General features: G+C 41.9%; 1 protein-coding gene across 3 annotated transcripts in view; it reads right to left on the bottom strand.

Moving 5' to 3' along the window:
• The window catches only part of arhgef7a (Rho guanine nucleotide exchange factor (GEF) 7a), a 35,379-nt gene that overhangs the window by 15,322 nt on the left and 4,139 nt on the right, over positions 1-15,918 (bottom strand). For all 3 annotated transcript variants that reach the window (XM_013911067.1, XM_005733883.1, XM_005733884.1), the window contains exons 3-14: positions 14,406-14,489; positions 8,400-8,484; positions 8,173-8,306; positions 6,483-6,684; positions 4,688-4,776; positions 3,875-3,969; positions 3,586-3,681; positions 3,213-3,335; positions 870-1,008; positions 724-783; positions 464-610; positions 15-101 (exon numbers count right to left, since the gene is read on the bottom strand). In XM_013911067.1, coding sequence (XP_013766521.1) covers positions 15-101; positions 464-610; positions 724-783; positions 870-1,008; positions 3,213-3,335; positions 3,586-3,681; positions 3,875-3,969; positions 4,688-4,776; positions 6,483-6,684; positions 8,173-8,306; positions 8,400-8,484; positions 14,406-14,489 — 1,341 coding nt within the window. The remainder of the gene's footprint in view (positions 1-14; positions 102-463; positions 611-723; positions 784-869; positions 1,009-3,212; positions 3,336-3,585; positions 3,682-3,874; positions 3,970-4,687; positions 4,777-6,482; positions 6,685-8,172; positions 8,307-8,399; positions 8,485-14,405; positions 14,490-15,918) is intronic.

The following is a 15,918-nucleotide window of genomic DNA, read 5'->3' on the forward strand; positions in this document are numbered from 1 at the left end:
ATGAGACTACTGACCTGGAATATGAAGCCACTCATCCTGGGGCTGGCAGACAGCATGAGGAGGATGTGGGGGAAGAGCATGAGGTAACGCTCATTTTTCTCCTAAAGCAGAAAGTGTAGAGAGTATGAGTAAGCATTTCTTTGTACAAATAGGATGCCTTTAGCTTGTATAGCCCACTTCAAAGTCTACAGATGAACAAATGGCTGCACAAGCAAAGGTTAGGCAGGTATAAACAGTAACTGTTTTTAGCTTTAATTTAAATTTTGCGAGTTTTGGGACACATTTCTTTACCACTAACTTGAACTTTAACAGTAATTATTTTGACTCTTTGCATTGAACTAACTATTTGTACTATGTGTACAAAAGACTACAATTTATGCACTTTAATATTATATTTACAGGAAGCGAATATTGCAGCAGTTTATAGCAGAGCGAAGTATAGATGAAGGAGCCAAATAAATACCTCTGACAGCTGACTCTGGACCAAGACCTGGCTCATGTAGATCACAGAGCCTAAGGTTTTGATGTCATCCCCCTCCCACAGCCGGATGGATTCTGTAAGAATCTGCAGCTCCAGCTCCTTTCGTTTCCGCACCTCCTGGCACTGAGCCTGGCGTGAAAGAGACAGACGGCTGTTTCAAAATCTTTTCTTAAGCCACTTCATTTCATAGAAAGTCTGGTTACGTGTTGTGTCTGTCTGGAGAGGAAGAGAGTTCAGCTTACCGACAGACTTTTGAAAGACGACATGCACTTCTGGATGTCTGGTCTGTCTGGGTGATTCTCCTAAAAAGGGCAGACACGTTGTACATTTAACAAAAACAGCTAAACACAGGAGCTGAAGAAAAATGGCTATCCAGTGACACACACACCTCCATGTGTCTCTCGAGCTCTTTAAGTAGTGTGGGGTATTTGTCCAGCCTCATAAAGGGTTTACTGAGGCCTGTGGTCAGGGTGAGGATCCCGGGACTGACAGCACCGCGCCCTTCCATAAAATCTCCCAATACATCACTGCAAGAGAACCAAAGACGAACAAAACATTTAAGCTACACCACAAACAGCATCATCACAGGGTCTGCACGCAACACATAAGTTGGCTTTGTTAGTTATTTAATAGTTTTAAGAACCACTGAAGGTCAAACCATCCTAATTGGCATTCTGATTGTGCTGCTCACTCCTGTTACCTTCATAAGGAGGCTTATGGAGGCAGCTAGACCTATTATTTCAATCAATCTGCACATTGTTTTTTTAAAAATCTGACTAATCTGACTGACTATTAATCTCTGGCTTACTTCCACAGCTTGTCTTTTATTCCGTCTTCCTTCTCTCACCCCAACCGGTCACAGCAGATGGCCACCCCTCCCTGAGTCTGGTTCTGGTTTCTTCCTGTTAAAAGGGACTTTTTCCTTCCCACTGTCGCCAAAGTGCTTGCTCATAGGGGGTCATATGATTGTTGGGTTTTTCTCTGTGTGTATTATTGTAGAGTCTACCTTACAATATAAAGCGCCTTGAGGCAACTGTTGTTGTGATTTGGCGCTGTATAAATTAAATTAAATTGAAATGAATTCATCAATGCTCAGTAAGAATGTCAGAAAATCTTGACTATTCCTCTCACTGTGACTTAAAGCCCAACGTGAGATGTTCACTTAGAGCCATAATTTGTTGAACAAAGATACTTTTTTGGTAATATTGCCTCTGTTCACTACCACAGAGGACTTCATCAAACATAAAACAATGTGTCAATATGTGAATTGCTTTTAGCTTTTTTTATACACAGTCCTCCACTTTCAAAAGGCTAAAAACACATTTTTATAAAAAAATTTAAAACCCAGTTTTAAAAAACCCACCTCTCATAGCTACCTGTACACCCTGGACAGGTTGCCAAGCTGACACAGGGCTAACACAGAGAGACCATATACAGACAATCACTTGCACTCACAGGAAAAATAAGATTCATCAATTAACCTAACCCCACTACCTGAATGACTACGAGAACCCACCCAGAGAGAACCCCTCCCAGACACGGACACAGGGAGAACATGCAAGCTATACCCTGAAAGCCCCGACCAGATGGTGGAGTCAAACTCAGAACCTTCTTGCAGTGAGGCAACAGTGCTGCCCACTTTATAAAGTCCGTATTTTGTTTTTTAAATTGCTACCCATTTGTCTCATATGGTATAAATTTGAAAATCCTTAGTGAGTTATCACATTCACAAGATTTGTTTTTAGAAAACCTGACCTCTTACCTACACTTTGAGGTCGAAGTCACTGAGTTTCAAATTTGTTCAAGGTTTTTTTAATAGACGCACCTATGATATCAATTTGATACCCTATATCGCCTCATTCGAGTTATTGTGTTCATGTAATGACATTACATCCATCAGGCTCTCAGGCTGAGGGGTAAAATGATAAATAACACACTGCCTTTTCAGCACCTTCGTATGGACAGCATTTGTTACAATCCATCCAGGCAGTAACGTTAGAAAACCTATGGACACGTTTAGAATGACGGATAATTCAATAAGTATCTACAAGGCTGACAAACTTCATATTTCAGATGCGACTCAGGTGAGCTTCTACAGCTCACTCGAGATAATCTCTCTCAATTTTCTGTCCTCTAGAGGTCCTCGCAGCTCCTTTAAATTTCATGTTACTAAGACTGCTGAGCAAAATTTACATTCAGCCTATCACCTCCAGATAGAGTTTGTGCTAATGCGTCAGACACATGAGTGAAAGAGAATACTGCACTTCCTCTTCTGTTAAAGCACAATCTGTCCAAACACTGATGGAGCATTAAACTGTTACCTGTGTGGTCATTCTTGTTGTTCTTGGATCTGCTTACTTTGCTAATGGCTATCTTCTGGTCACTTGTTTTAATAACTAGCTGACATGCATCAGGTGAAATTAAGCCATCTCACAAACTTAATGGTTCAGTGTGCCCCACCTTAAGCCTCTTACGATGTCCCCTCTGTAATTTACTACTGCAAATACATTAAATTAAAAAAACAAAACACCTCAACAGCAGTGTGTGTAACAATGGAATATCGACTGGACAGTGATGATGACAGTGACAAGCCTAAACGAGAGGAAGCTAAGACCAAATTTTACGTCAACAAGATTTGTTAACACGGTCATTTGTACGACCTGCTGTGCCACGTGTGGGAAAGGCCGATGTCACTGTTTAATGATACTAAATACAGCTGATATGAGCATACCTGTATTGGGTGAGTACATTAACTGCAGAGGGATGGTTCGAGCAGTAACCAACATAGAGAGCCTTCATCTGTGGCATGTGCTTGAGGAAGAAGCTGCCCACCCTTTGTTGGCTTTCTGGAAGCCTAAACAGATAAAAAACAAAAATAAAAAATAGGATCGCAGAAGGTCAAAATACACGTATATTAACTATCCCACACTAAGAAGAGGCAATATGCACATATGCAGTGTAATTCCGTAAATTTCCATAGTCTAAGTACAGTCTAGCCCAATATCCCTGTAGTACATGCAGCCCAACACTAGATGTCCTTCTGTGTATTGAGAAACAGTGAAGATGCTGCTGCAGTGGGGCTGTGTGTGCTGGGAGGGACTAACTTGGTGCACTCCTCCAGTGATTGGACGAGCATCTGCTGGAAGGTGCTGATCTCTTCCAGGTTTCCCAGGATCAGAGCCACATCTGAGCTGCTCAGTCTGGAAGAAAAAGTGATGAAGTACAGAGATTGGTAAAAAAAAATTATTCAGTAACACGTACAAGTAAGCCAAGGACTTCTGCCCACTTAGTCCTTTAGATTATGCAAAAAAACAAAAACAAACAATTCACGTGAATTTTATACATTTCAAAAGAACTGCATGTTATGTCGCACTATGTCTAAGTGAGTCATACTTTTCAATATTCTGAAGAGGTCGCAGGTAGTTCATCAGGAGACTCTGAAGGTCCTTGGAATATTCAGTCTCTGTTTCTAAAATGTTCTGTAACACCTAAAAATAAAGGAGAGAAATTAAATTATTATCTATAATAACAGACTTGTTATAGTCATTCAGAGCGGCTATAACACTCATTCTGTTAAATATTTGTTTGATTGCTTTCTAGTGCACACCAACATACAAGATTAAAATGTGGATGTAAATACACACTGGATCAATTATTTTCACAATTTCGGTCAAGGTAATGAATAACACAAGAACAGAAGATGCATACATAATTTGATCTTCAACAATAAATAAATGAATAAAAACATAGCTTTGGGTTCAGTGCTGACCTCCAGCATTACATTTAAAAATGGATTACAATGCAAAATATTTATAACTCCAATAAGGGGCAGTTTTTTTTAATAAAGTCAGTATTTTTTTTTAAATATTCATTTAATGCAGTCGGTTGTACATAATCAGCCAAAAGACCCACAGATACAGATAACCATACACAGAGTAGCTACTATGTGATAAAGACGCAGTGTGATAAAACAACTTTGCCCATCATGCAGCTGTGATCACAGCTGCATGCAAGGCAAAATAACCGAGAGGACAGCTTCTTTCAGTGAAGATCATTAACAGAAGGAAAAAAAGCAAAGACGCACACAAAAACAGGAAGACGTGAAACAAGAAAAGCCAAAGATAGTAACCACAGAGGTGCATGGAGGAAAATAATACTAACAGGAGAAAGCAAAAAAAAAAAAAACCTGTTAAGTTGCTTGCTTACCAAATTATAGTACGTCTTGCTGATTGCAGATGTGTCAAAGCCTTTAGGTGGGCTCTTAAGGGTGCCAGACTTGGGGGACACTTGTTTGTCTGCGATCAGAAGGGAAACAAATGATGTGATTGATGCAAGTATACACTGACCCTCAAGCCATTTTGAATTCAATATTACACAAACCACATCAACAAGCCAGTTTGTCTCCCCACAGTTTATAAATCACTGCACACTTTATTAAGTACACCGTCACAGCACTAGGTTGGACCCCCTTATCCATTCAGAAGTGCCTTAATTCTTCGTGGCTCAGATTCAAAGTGCTGGAATCATCACAGTTGCTGTAGATTCGAACTGTAGCCTTTGAGTACAGTGAACTCACCGTTATATTTAAGAAACCAGTTTAAGCTGATTTGAGCCTCGCCATATGGCACGTTATCCTGCTGAAAAGCAGCCACGAGGAGATGTGCACATCATAATCATACAAGGATGGATGCATACTGTCAGCAACAATAGTCGGTTAGCCTGTAGTGTTTAAATTACGCTCAACTAACCGTGCCTAGGAAAAATTGCCCCCATCGCTACACCATCAGCAGCCTGAAACATTGATACAAGGCAGGATGGATCTATGGTTTCATGCTTTTTTTTGTCCCCGTCATCTGAATTTAGCAGCAGAAATCGAGACTCATCTGACCACGCAACATTTCTCTAATCTTATGTTGCAGTTTTCAGCATGTGTGAATTGTAGCCTCAGTTTCCTGTTCGTAGCTGACAACAGTGGCACCCAATGTGGTCTTCTGCTGCTGTAGCCCATTTGCTATAATGTTTGATATGTTGTGAAATGTTACGGTTATCCTCGGTTGTAACATGTGGTTATTTGAGTTATTGTTGCCTTGGTATCAGCTTGAAAGATGCTCCTCTAAAGTGCGGCATCTCCGAAAGAACTGTCGCTGACTGGACATTTTCTTTTACAAACCATTCTCTGTAAACCCAAGAGATGGTTGTGTGGGAAAATCCCAGTAGATCAGCAGTTTTTGAAATACTCTGACCAGGCCATCTGGATACCACTAAAAATATAAATTGTTTATACAGAAACCATTGGGCATACATTTATTTATTCCTTACGTAAATAAAGAAAACAACCCAAGCCAATTAACCGCCATGTTTTGGGTCACAGTGCAAGCAGAGTCATTTAAACTCCCACCAAGGTTAAAATATTCGAAATACGAGACACGGTGCACTTCTCTTGGCCTCAAGTTTCCGAACCACAGTTTCAGCTTGTTAAAATGAACCCTTCATGCAGAGAAAGCACATCTTGTGTTACTCGAAAACATCTTCACAGTGGCAGCGCTGTGTCACTGGCATCTCGACACAAGCGGGAAAAACAAAAGACTGCAGCAGATGTGGCACTACATTACTGTCACGGCATCGGGTGGAAAGATGGTGACAAAGGCAGCTGTGAAGCTGTGCAAATGGTTAGCGTGACAGAGATTTCTCTTTAGTATACTATTTTCCACAAAGGTATGCAGGGGCAGGAGATTTATTTAGAAATACGTGGACTGAAGGATGCAACTGCCAATTTTTTATGTTGCAACAAACACAGTGTGATGAATCACTACACTAAGGTATTAATATCTTGGTCTAGTGAGTCCAATTTTGGAAATAGCATGAGAGTGTCTCTAAATGAGAAATTTGTTTCAGAAATTCAACCAGTTAGTTATTAAAAGCACATCAGGAAGTTCTGCGTCTCCCATAAATTCTTAATCAAACCCTGTTAATCACTCATCAGGTTAGCCGAGGTACTTACCGGAGCCTTTGACCTCACGCACATAGTTGCTAGGAAACCAGCCAGTCTTGCCATTAAGCATCCCTTCCCACCAGCCGCCCTCCTCCTGACGAGTCACGCTGATGAAATCGCCCTTAGCAAAGGTGAGCTCATCCTCATTGGTCTGCTGGAAGTTGAAACGCGCCTTGACCAGCAGCTGCTGTCCGCTGTTCTCTGACATGTCCTGGTGAAAGAGGCGGGAGCGTCAGCAAGGAGAAGGAGAAGCCAACGGAAATGGAAATAGCATTTGTAACCACTACTATACAGTAAATCTTACCATCTATAACTATTGAAGTCTTTGCTCTGATTTAACTAAAATGTGATAAACTGATTATTGCTATTAATATGTTGTGACAGACAGGCTGACCTGAACTGGTGCAAAATGATGGATTTCAGTAAGAGACAGTTCCTGCAGTAGAAACCTGAAACTTCTACAGTTCTGGTGATGTGATTTGCCATACCTCGGGTGATGAACCGCATTATAAAGGCTACTCTCCTGGCACTGATTATTAGGGCTGTTCGATATAACGATATATTTCGGATGACGATATGAAAACGTCTATCATTTCATTTTACGCTACCGTTTGTTTCGTGGTGTCGCAAAATAAACTGTTTACAGCAATATTTTTTTCATGGTTTTGATGGTCACTGTAGTGGCTATATTCATTTCTTAAAGTTCTCTCTTTCTCTTATATTTAATATAACCACACTACAGACAGACAAGCGCCTGTTTTTATGCATCGTCGTTAGCAACAACGATGGTAAAACCATCGCGTGTCCGCTTGTTTATTTTCCACATAAACCTTTCACAATAAAGCTCAAGATCCTGTTGAGACTTTTCAAAATAAACTGAATCGCGTGAAAGAATATGCAGAGTGTTTACAGATGAGAAGCAAAAAAAGAGCCGCCAGGTGCTAAAAAAAATAAACCTTAGACTCAAACGTTAGAACAGGCTTTTTCCCGCAGCACGCCGTGTAATAAATACTCACAAAGAAAACGGCGGCTGGTACAACTTATGTCTAAAAATGTATAGTTTCATGCATCTGTTAAAACACTCGACTCCAGCTACACGAAGCACAGCTGGAAACACTTCACGCAAGTCGAGCTGCCTGAGATTCACAGAATTTACAGAAAATGTTACATTTTTGTGATTTATATCGCTATCGGACGATAGATGTCTTATATCGGGATATGAGATTTTGGTCATATTGCACAGCCCTAGATCAAATCCCCAAAAACTTCTCTATTCATCATCATCAAATTCTCAATTTTTAGACTAATTTGATTTTTCTTCCAGGACTATGTTCCCTTTATGCTTTAAAATGGCTTAGGTGTAACTGTACGCCTCTTTCCGTGTATGAGGATGACATGCAAATTTGCTGCTGCCTCCATCAACCCCTGAGTCATTTGCCTGCAGCAAACTCTGCTCAGGCACTATAAAAGCACTTTTCACAATGGCAGCATGTAATACTGGAGTCATGTGTTTGGACCAGAAACCAGTGAGCAGAAAAAAAGAATAAGAACAGACTGTTTGTGACACATCAGAAGTTCAATGTTAAGTGTTTTATTTATGTGTTAGAGTGTTAGAGCTGTAATGATAAATAACATATGCCTTTGACACATATCCACCAAATCTGCGTCAATACGGGTCAGAAGCACGTGTTGACCTTACCAGGCTGCGAAACTGGTTCTGCAGCAGCTTGGAGGATCGGGCCAGTGAAGCCTGAGAGGACAGCGACTCGAACGACTTGATGCGGTGGGCTGAAGAGTGTCGGGCGCACACCGAATCGCTGCCCACACCGATATCTGCGCAAGAGCGGGGAAATATAAATCAGCCTCATGACTACTCCCACGTCCATAGTGACACTCTCACACACACACTGCACATTTTTAACTGACCTGCAGTCACTTTATTCAGAGTAACCAAACTGCTGAGCACTTTGGAGAAGTTCAGTCCCAGCAGCAGGTCACTGGCCTCGAATGGCTGCGGGTGAGAGACAAAAGAACATGAGCCTGACAGTCGGCCGCAGCGATGACAACACCGAGCAATCAGTCAGTAACAGTCAGCTGAATAATGTACATAACAAACACTATTGCAAAACACAGAGAGGATAAAACTCAAATATTGATGATTTTTCATTATTAGAAGCCAAACCATACAGGATACAGAGTAACACAGAGGCCATTATTTGGCGAGTTAAAACTTTTTTATCTTAAAAGAGATAAAGCATATTTCCCTAACATGACTAGTTATGAGTCCTTAGTAAGGTGATATGTCAATGCTGTATAAACAATAAACTTGTTCTACTGTTAAAACAGTTCTGCCTAACTCGGCTCGTTTTAGCAGAGTGCCCTCTGGTGGATAAACTATGCAACGACAGCACTCATTACATAGCTGAAGGGTGTTTCTCACATCTCTTTACTTTTTTTTAGATTGTCATTTCACTAGCTGGGACCACATCCTCAATTAGGTTGGACAGCATTCCTAGTAGATAATGGCAGATGGCGTAAGCATGAATTGAAGCCGCAATTTGGGGACTGGTGGTGGCTCCTGAGCAGATCCCCATCTACTAACCGTAATGAGAAGTCAATGAATTGAAAAAGGGAAGCTGGGTGGGACAGAAAAACGAGAACAAACAGGCTGTAGTGCCGGGGGATCATACATAGACAGACAACCAGAAGGGGAGTGTATGAGGTGTAATTATTATCTTATCAGCTGTTATAAATGCAGACACCAACATCGCCAAATAGCTAGTACGTGTCTTTTTATTATTGTTAGCAAAAATCACAAAAAGATAATAATAATTTTCTTTATATAGAATTCTTTTTTTCATTTTCATCCATTCCAGCCATCATTATTCTTAACTGTTGTTTCCCTTCAGGGTCACGGGTGGGCTGGAAGCTCTCCCAGCTCAGTGGCTAAGAGCCAGGAGAGGCTGCTAGTTCGTCACAGGGCGAACACATAGAGACAGACAGCCATTCACATTCACATCTATGGCCTATTTAGAATCACCAGTTAACCTACTTTGCTTGTCTTTAACCTTCGGGAGGAAGCCTGAGTACCCAGAGAGAACTCAGGTAGGCTGAGAGAAAACGCAAACTCCACCGAGCAAGGCTTCAGTCAGCTGGGGGATTTGAACCCATAACCGTCTCTGTGAGGATATGATGCTAACCGCTGCAGTGTCACATCCTTTTATTTTGATCAGTGCGTTTTCGTACATCAACTCCTTACTGTGTGGGCTGCAGTACATTTGTGAAAACGCCTCAAGTGACAGAAACTTCAGACCTTGCATTTAATATACATACGCAGGGAACATAATGTTGTTTACAACATTTTCAATCAGAATTCCTCAGGCTAGTGTGAAGTCTACTGTGTGAGTGACGTTTACTAAAAAACTAGAGCATCTAACCGTTTTGGAAAATGACATGAACTGAATACGTCTTTGACCTCTTTTGTAATACATCCTTTATTCAATCTGGTAATTTCAAGGAAATACAGATGTAAATGAAACAGAATGAACGTGAGCAGAAGAATCAGAAGACTGATGTGATAAGTATCCCTTATTTGGCTCTTTTCATGGAATTTCGTGACAACAACAACAAAAAGCACTGTCTGTCCCACCACCACCCTGACACTGGCCTCTCTAGTATGAATGGCAGTGACTGTATCTCTGTTGATGACTTAGGCTATCTCTTCCTGTGCAGTGCCTCCAAGTGATTAGTTACTCTCGCTTCGGTAGCACAGAGGATGAGCGACTGTGAGATACAAGTCTCTTTCATCTTCCGCTCTGATTGTAGACATGTCCTCAGGGAAAATGTGGATGACTGTTTGAGTGAGTGGTGTGGAACATAGAGTATGTAGGTGTTTGTGTGCTTGTGATTAAAAGCTACAAGACTCGCTGCCACTTCTCTAACATCTTAAGATTCAGTTTTAGACCCTTAAGATTTCTTCTTCAGTTTAAACAACAGCTTTTGCTTCACGGTGAAACATGACGAGTTATGTATATTAAAGATTTTTGCACGGCGATCATTAACATGACTAACGTGACGAGCTCTGACTTGTCTGCTGAGCCTCAGCATCATAGCCAGGTAATGATCCCCGCAGGCTGAAACAATGGTCCAACATCCTTCTGTGACTCAGCACGCTACAGCAGTGATACACTTGCTCTCACACCGTCACAGCTGAGGAAATGAGCAGTTATCTGCACAGGATGATAGAACAACCTGGTCCATATATACTACGGGTAATATGAGACTGAAGGATGAGTCGAGTAGATTATACTGAAAACAAATCAACACCGAAACAAAACTCTGAAACAAAAGTGCTCATATTAGGCGGACAGCGTTAGAGATGCTGTAAACTTACAGGCAAGGCAGCTAAGCAGTTTCCTGTTTGGCAAAACAGCAACAAACAACTCTTCACTGGCCAAGTCAGTCAGCTGATCTCAATCCAGCTGATCATGTGTTTGAGTTCATGAAGACTGCACTCAGGACAAAAGGCCCCTGACAAAAAAGTCAAGCTTACAGACCAACAAGAGAGTTTTTAAAATCTTATTAGCTACTTTAGCCTTGCAGATTCATGGTGCTTACAGCAAATTGAAGGCTTTAAATAGCACAATATATGCCTTTTTTAAAGATCTCACTCGCTTTTAGTGCCTTAAAACTGTTAGATAATTTTTAACAATAAAACCGAAATCAACTTATCAGATCAGCGTAGCCTACAGACTGTATATAAAAAGATGAGCAAAGCCACTGTAACTTCACCCATTTTGATGCCTTGACTGGAGAGTGTTACCCAATTGGTGTTTTGAAACCAGACATCACAAACGAGGAGTGGAGCTGTCTGAGTAAAAGTAAAAAAAAAAAAAGTAAAGTGTAAAGTGTGCGTGTTAGTCCCCATAGGGAAATAGTTCCTCTGCATTTAACCCATTGACCCAGTGGGCAGCCACCAGTGCAGCGCCCGGGGAGCAGTGTGTAGGGACGGTACCTTGCTCAGGGGTACCTTGCTCAGAGGTACCTCAGGGTAGCCGTTCAGTGGAGTCAAACCCCCGACCTTCCGATCATGGGGCCACCACTCTACCTACTGAGCTATCCCTGCCCAGTCTGAGTAAGACTGCATGATCAATTCTGACTCTAATGGGAACAACAGTTTACGAAATCATCATCATGTTTGTCCTAAGAAGTAAGATTAGCAATCGAACCCATGATGTCATCAGGAAAGTGTTTGCAGAGATCGCAGCTCAATGGATCTAAGGGTTGTTTAACTGTAGAACTAACCAGAGTCACCCAGTCGGCCACTGCAGAGGATCCAGGTTTAAAGCCCTCGCGCTTTGTCTTCATGTTTCAGACCCAAACACTGTGTCCATCACTTATATTCAGTCTGTGGCCAACACTAGCAACCATAGACTGTTTGAGAGATACCCGGTGCTGAGTAACTATTATAAAATGGTAGCATTTACTCCTAATGCCACCAACAACACAAATACAATTAAGTTCAGTTCACTGATATGAATTAGTTTTGGCAAATCCTAGCAGACAGGTAGCAGCTGTAACACCCCTATTAATGCAAGCTTTTAAGACATCAGTTATAGGGACATAAAACGTTTTTTGTAGCTGGTCTTAAACATGTTTATTTCTGCTATAAATGGGTGTCTCAACATGGGAGTCTATAACTTTCTTTTTTCAACACCCTTCAGTGGTCATTTGAGGAATTTTTGCCACTTCACCGGTTTCATTTTTCAGCCCAGGAGGTTGCCACTTGGTGTAGACAGGTGGATTTGTTATTAGTCTCTGGGTTGGCATAGTGTTACTATTCCAGTGGGGCCAGAGGGGTAATGAGAGCTGTACTAACTGTATTTCCTCCTCTATAGCATCATTAAAGGGCCGTATTGCCAAGGTTCTGCTTAGACCCTCAGACAGCTGACACAACACAGAAATCCACTGAAAATAAAGACCAGGCTAACAAGTCTGATTTTCAGCATTTGCTTTACAATTTCTTGCTTAAAAAGACAAAAACCTATTGATTTTCTTTAATGTGGCACAAGAACAAGACGAATTAAAATAAAAAACATTTGTCTCTTCAGCTTTCAACCAAGTGACATTAAACAGAACAAAGCTGAAGCCGAAGCACACTGATATTCTGGAAACCTTAAATAAACCATGCTGGACTCCAGGAAAGCTGCATCTTGAGCTCATCTCTGTGGCAAGCACTCAAAAAGCTGGTACCAAGATTGCAGTTTGATGGCACAGATACATAAAACGCTAAATCCTAAACGCTTTGCCTTTTCCAGATTCTATTTGGGATATCATCACTTCTGTAGGAATATGGAACTTTAAGTTTTATCGGGGTAGCTAGATGGGATAAGTTTGCTCTTTCTGAGGGACCACAGGGGTTATGGGAACTCCGATGATTCCTCTTCCTGTGGTCAAAGGCATTAATGTTGATGGATAAGTAACAGCAGGCGTCCAAATATCAGACGTGGTCGCAAGCATCTAAGCAGAATTATTAAAAATCAGATCGAAACGACATCGTTCCTTGTGAGATATTTCAACCACACATGGGACCGCAGCAAATCTGGGATGTCCCCGCTCAGCCAAGTGTCCAGCTTAACTCTATTTAAAAGAGGTCGGCCAGAACTGCAAAAGCACAGTGCCTTTTTTTCCCCCCGTCTTTAACATGCAAGCGCCCACTGCTCTAATCTACCATCGGACCAGTTACCCGGGGTCCGAGCCAGCAGTGCTCTGGATAACATCCATCTTTGCCCTGCAGCTGGTGAGCAGTAGGACTCCCATGTCCCAAATTACTGTAATCCTGCTCTCTACAGTTCACTCAAAAACAATTTGCAAACAGCTGATCACACATGTGCACACGAGGATTGAACATCCTTTAAAAAAAAGAAAGAAAAAAGTGGTATTTGTGAGTGATTCATCCTCAGGTAAAGTAACAGCCTGACACAAAAGAGGAGATAGGATGAGGACTATACCAGAAAGAGGACCTGTCCCTGCAGTCAGCCAAAGCAAAGGTCTTTACCAATAAAGCCATGCATGCACTCAGCTTGCTTTACTTGCATTTCATTCGTCTGTTACTACTAAAATGGCATGTTTCACACACTCAAATTGACAGTGCTTTTTCCCCAGCTCCTCCTCTTGTTCTGTAGCTGGAAGACTCACCAGGGAGAAGCAATGCTGAGGAACACTGACTTGCATTGTCAGAGTGGGACGGTTCAATGACCCCTCTATGCCCCAGCTGATACTCAGCCATAAACAGCACTCTGTCCTTAATTTGCAGAAGAGTGGGGTTGGAAATTAAACAAAATTATCCAGATATTCTACACGGGCCCAGGAGTAAGCTGCTTGATCCGGGGACATGTTAAGACTTTACACCTTATTATTGTTATTATTATAACGCGTTAATAACCATGTTGGGACAAGACTGGCTTACATAACCATCCCCAGCCTCAGTGACTTGTTCTCAGAGACATGTTTATAGGGTGGCCAGTGTGAAATGGTGGTGAGGGTAAAGCCACGCATGAGCCCGAGGACAAAGCTATCTGGATTAATCAGACAGCGTAAACACAACACGTTCCTGAGACTGCGCGTGAGGAACGTGGATATTTCCACAGTATCAATCAGAGCCCACCGAAGTGGCTAAAATACTGCACATGCATCCACCTTACGGTAAACAAAAAAACAAAGCTCTCAGCCGAGCGATGGGTGATTGTTCTCGCTTGCTAATTCACTCCTCCTCCCTCTCTGTCAGGGGCTCCGTCCCTCCACTCCATGGACGCATTGTCCATTGTCTCCTCCTGAACATGCAAACTCTACGTTTCATACAGCTTCTCTACGTGGTTAAGTGATTGCAATCCCCTCTACGCACACCTAAAATAAATCCGAGAGGGTACTCACCTCGACGCGGAAAGCCGTGCAGCCCTTCAGAAACTCTTTTATGTTGCTCAGGCACTCGCCGTCGTTCTTCGGTTCTTGGTAAACCTGAAAAAACGGAAACGCTGGTCAGGAGTTAAACTTCCAGTTCACGCTCGCCTCTCTCACTGCGGTTGCGTGCGGCTTTCATTGCCTTAAAAATCTATCTTCTTCTCCTTCTTCTTCTACGACGCGCATTCTACTGTCTCCCGTGTGTGAGCACTGACCGGGCCTGACACTCCGGGAGGCTGAACACAACCCCCCCTCTCAGCGGGGAAGTGGAAGAGAGTGCAGCGTTGGGTCGAGGGAAATGACGTAGACAAATAGGGATGCCCCCCTTCCCCGTCTTCCCCACCCCACCAACTTCTGATGTTGCTTTAGCATGTGAGTGCACTGATTTTTATTCCTGTCCCATTTAAATTCGTAAAGAAGAAGAATAAAATAAGGCAAAAATAGTGGGCGGTGTCGGTAAGCAAAAATATGATTTTATCCAAAGGACTGCAAAATTATGTTGAATCAGTAAAATATTCAAAACATGATCATCTTCATGATGATAAAGTTCAATCTACTAACAAAAAAATACATAGAAATAATAAAATAAATTCTATTTTAGCCTACTGATTAGTACATTTTATAGATGAAATCAAGCTTAGCAGTCGTTCTTGGTCAAACATATCTGCAGCATTCCTGTACTGCCGTTTCTTTTTATTTGACTTGCAGAGAAATCTGAATGAACTTAGCACAAAAATTAAGGACATTTGCTTGTTTATTTTGCTTAAATGTTGCCATAATTGTGGGGAAAATGTATTTGCGGTTTGAGCAGCAGAGTTGAGTATGTTGTTGCCCTCGCCAGATCCCCTCTGCCAGTGCCAAACAGCTTATTCTGCTATTGGATCTTGTTTGGTGTTGTTTATTGGTCTGGATGATTGAAGTCTAATAAAAACAACACGTGTTGGCAGTTTAACAATTTATTCATTTAACAAACAGGAGCTCCAGTAACATGTGGAAGAACTGCTGTGGAATGGCATCCCAGCCTTCGACCAGCATTTGTCACAAGTCAGCCAGTGTGGTTGTGTTGGTCACTCTGGCAGGAGCAGCACATCCAGGCTGATCCCACAAGGGCTATTCCATCCTCTCCACTCGCAAATTCTTGAAGTAGTGTCTGATATACATCACTCTGTGGGAGTGAGCAATGTCATCTTGGAGGATAGAGTTTGGCCTCAGACTGTGGGGATGTGGGATTGCTACTGGTTGCAGAATCTCATCTCAAGCTCTCTCCAGTGACCTGGAGGCAATTTCAAAGGAAACCTTGTTTTTCCAGTGAGGGAGATGCCCGCCTTCACAATCACACTGCATACACCAAAAGCTGTTACCCTATTGGTGCATCAATCAGCATAGCGTTCTCCATATCTTCTCCACATTTTGAGCCAATAATCCAAATGCTGAAAGCAGAATATGAACACATCGCTGAACATAACGTTCTTCCGCATCCAGGTTC

Source organism: Pundamilia nyererei, unplaced genomic scaffold (genome assembly GCF_000239375.1).
Source record: "Pundamilia nyererei isolate P.nyererei 1_Seehausen unplaced genomic scaffold, PunNye1.0 scaffold00055, whole genome shotgun sequence".
Lineage (NCBI taxonomy): Eukaryota > Metazoa > Chordata > Actinopteri > Cichliformes > Cichlidae > Pundamilia > Pundamilia nyererei.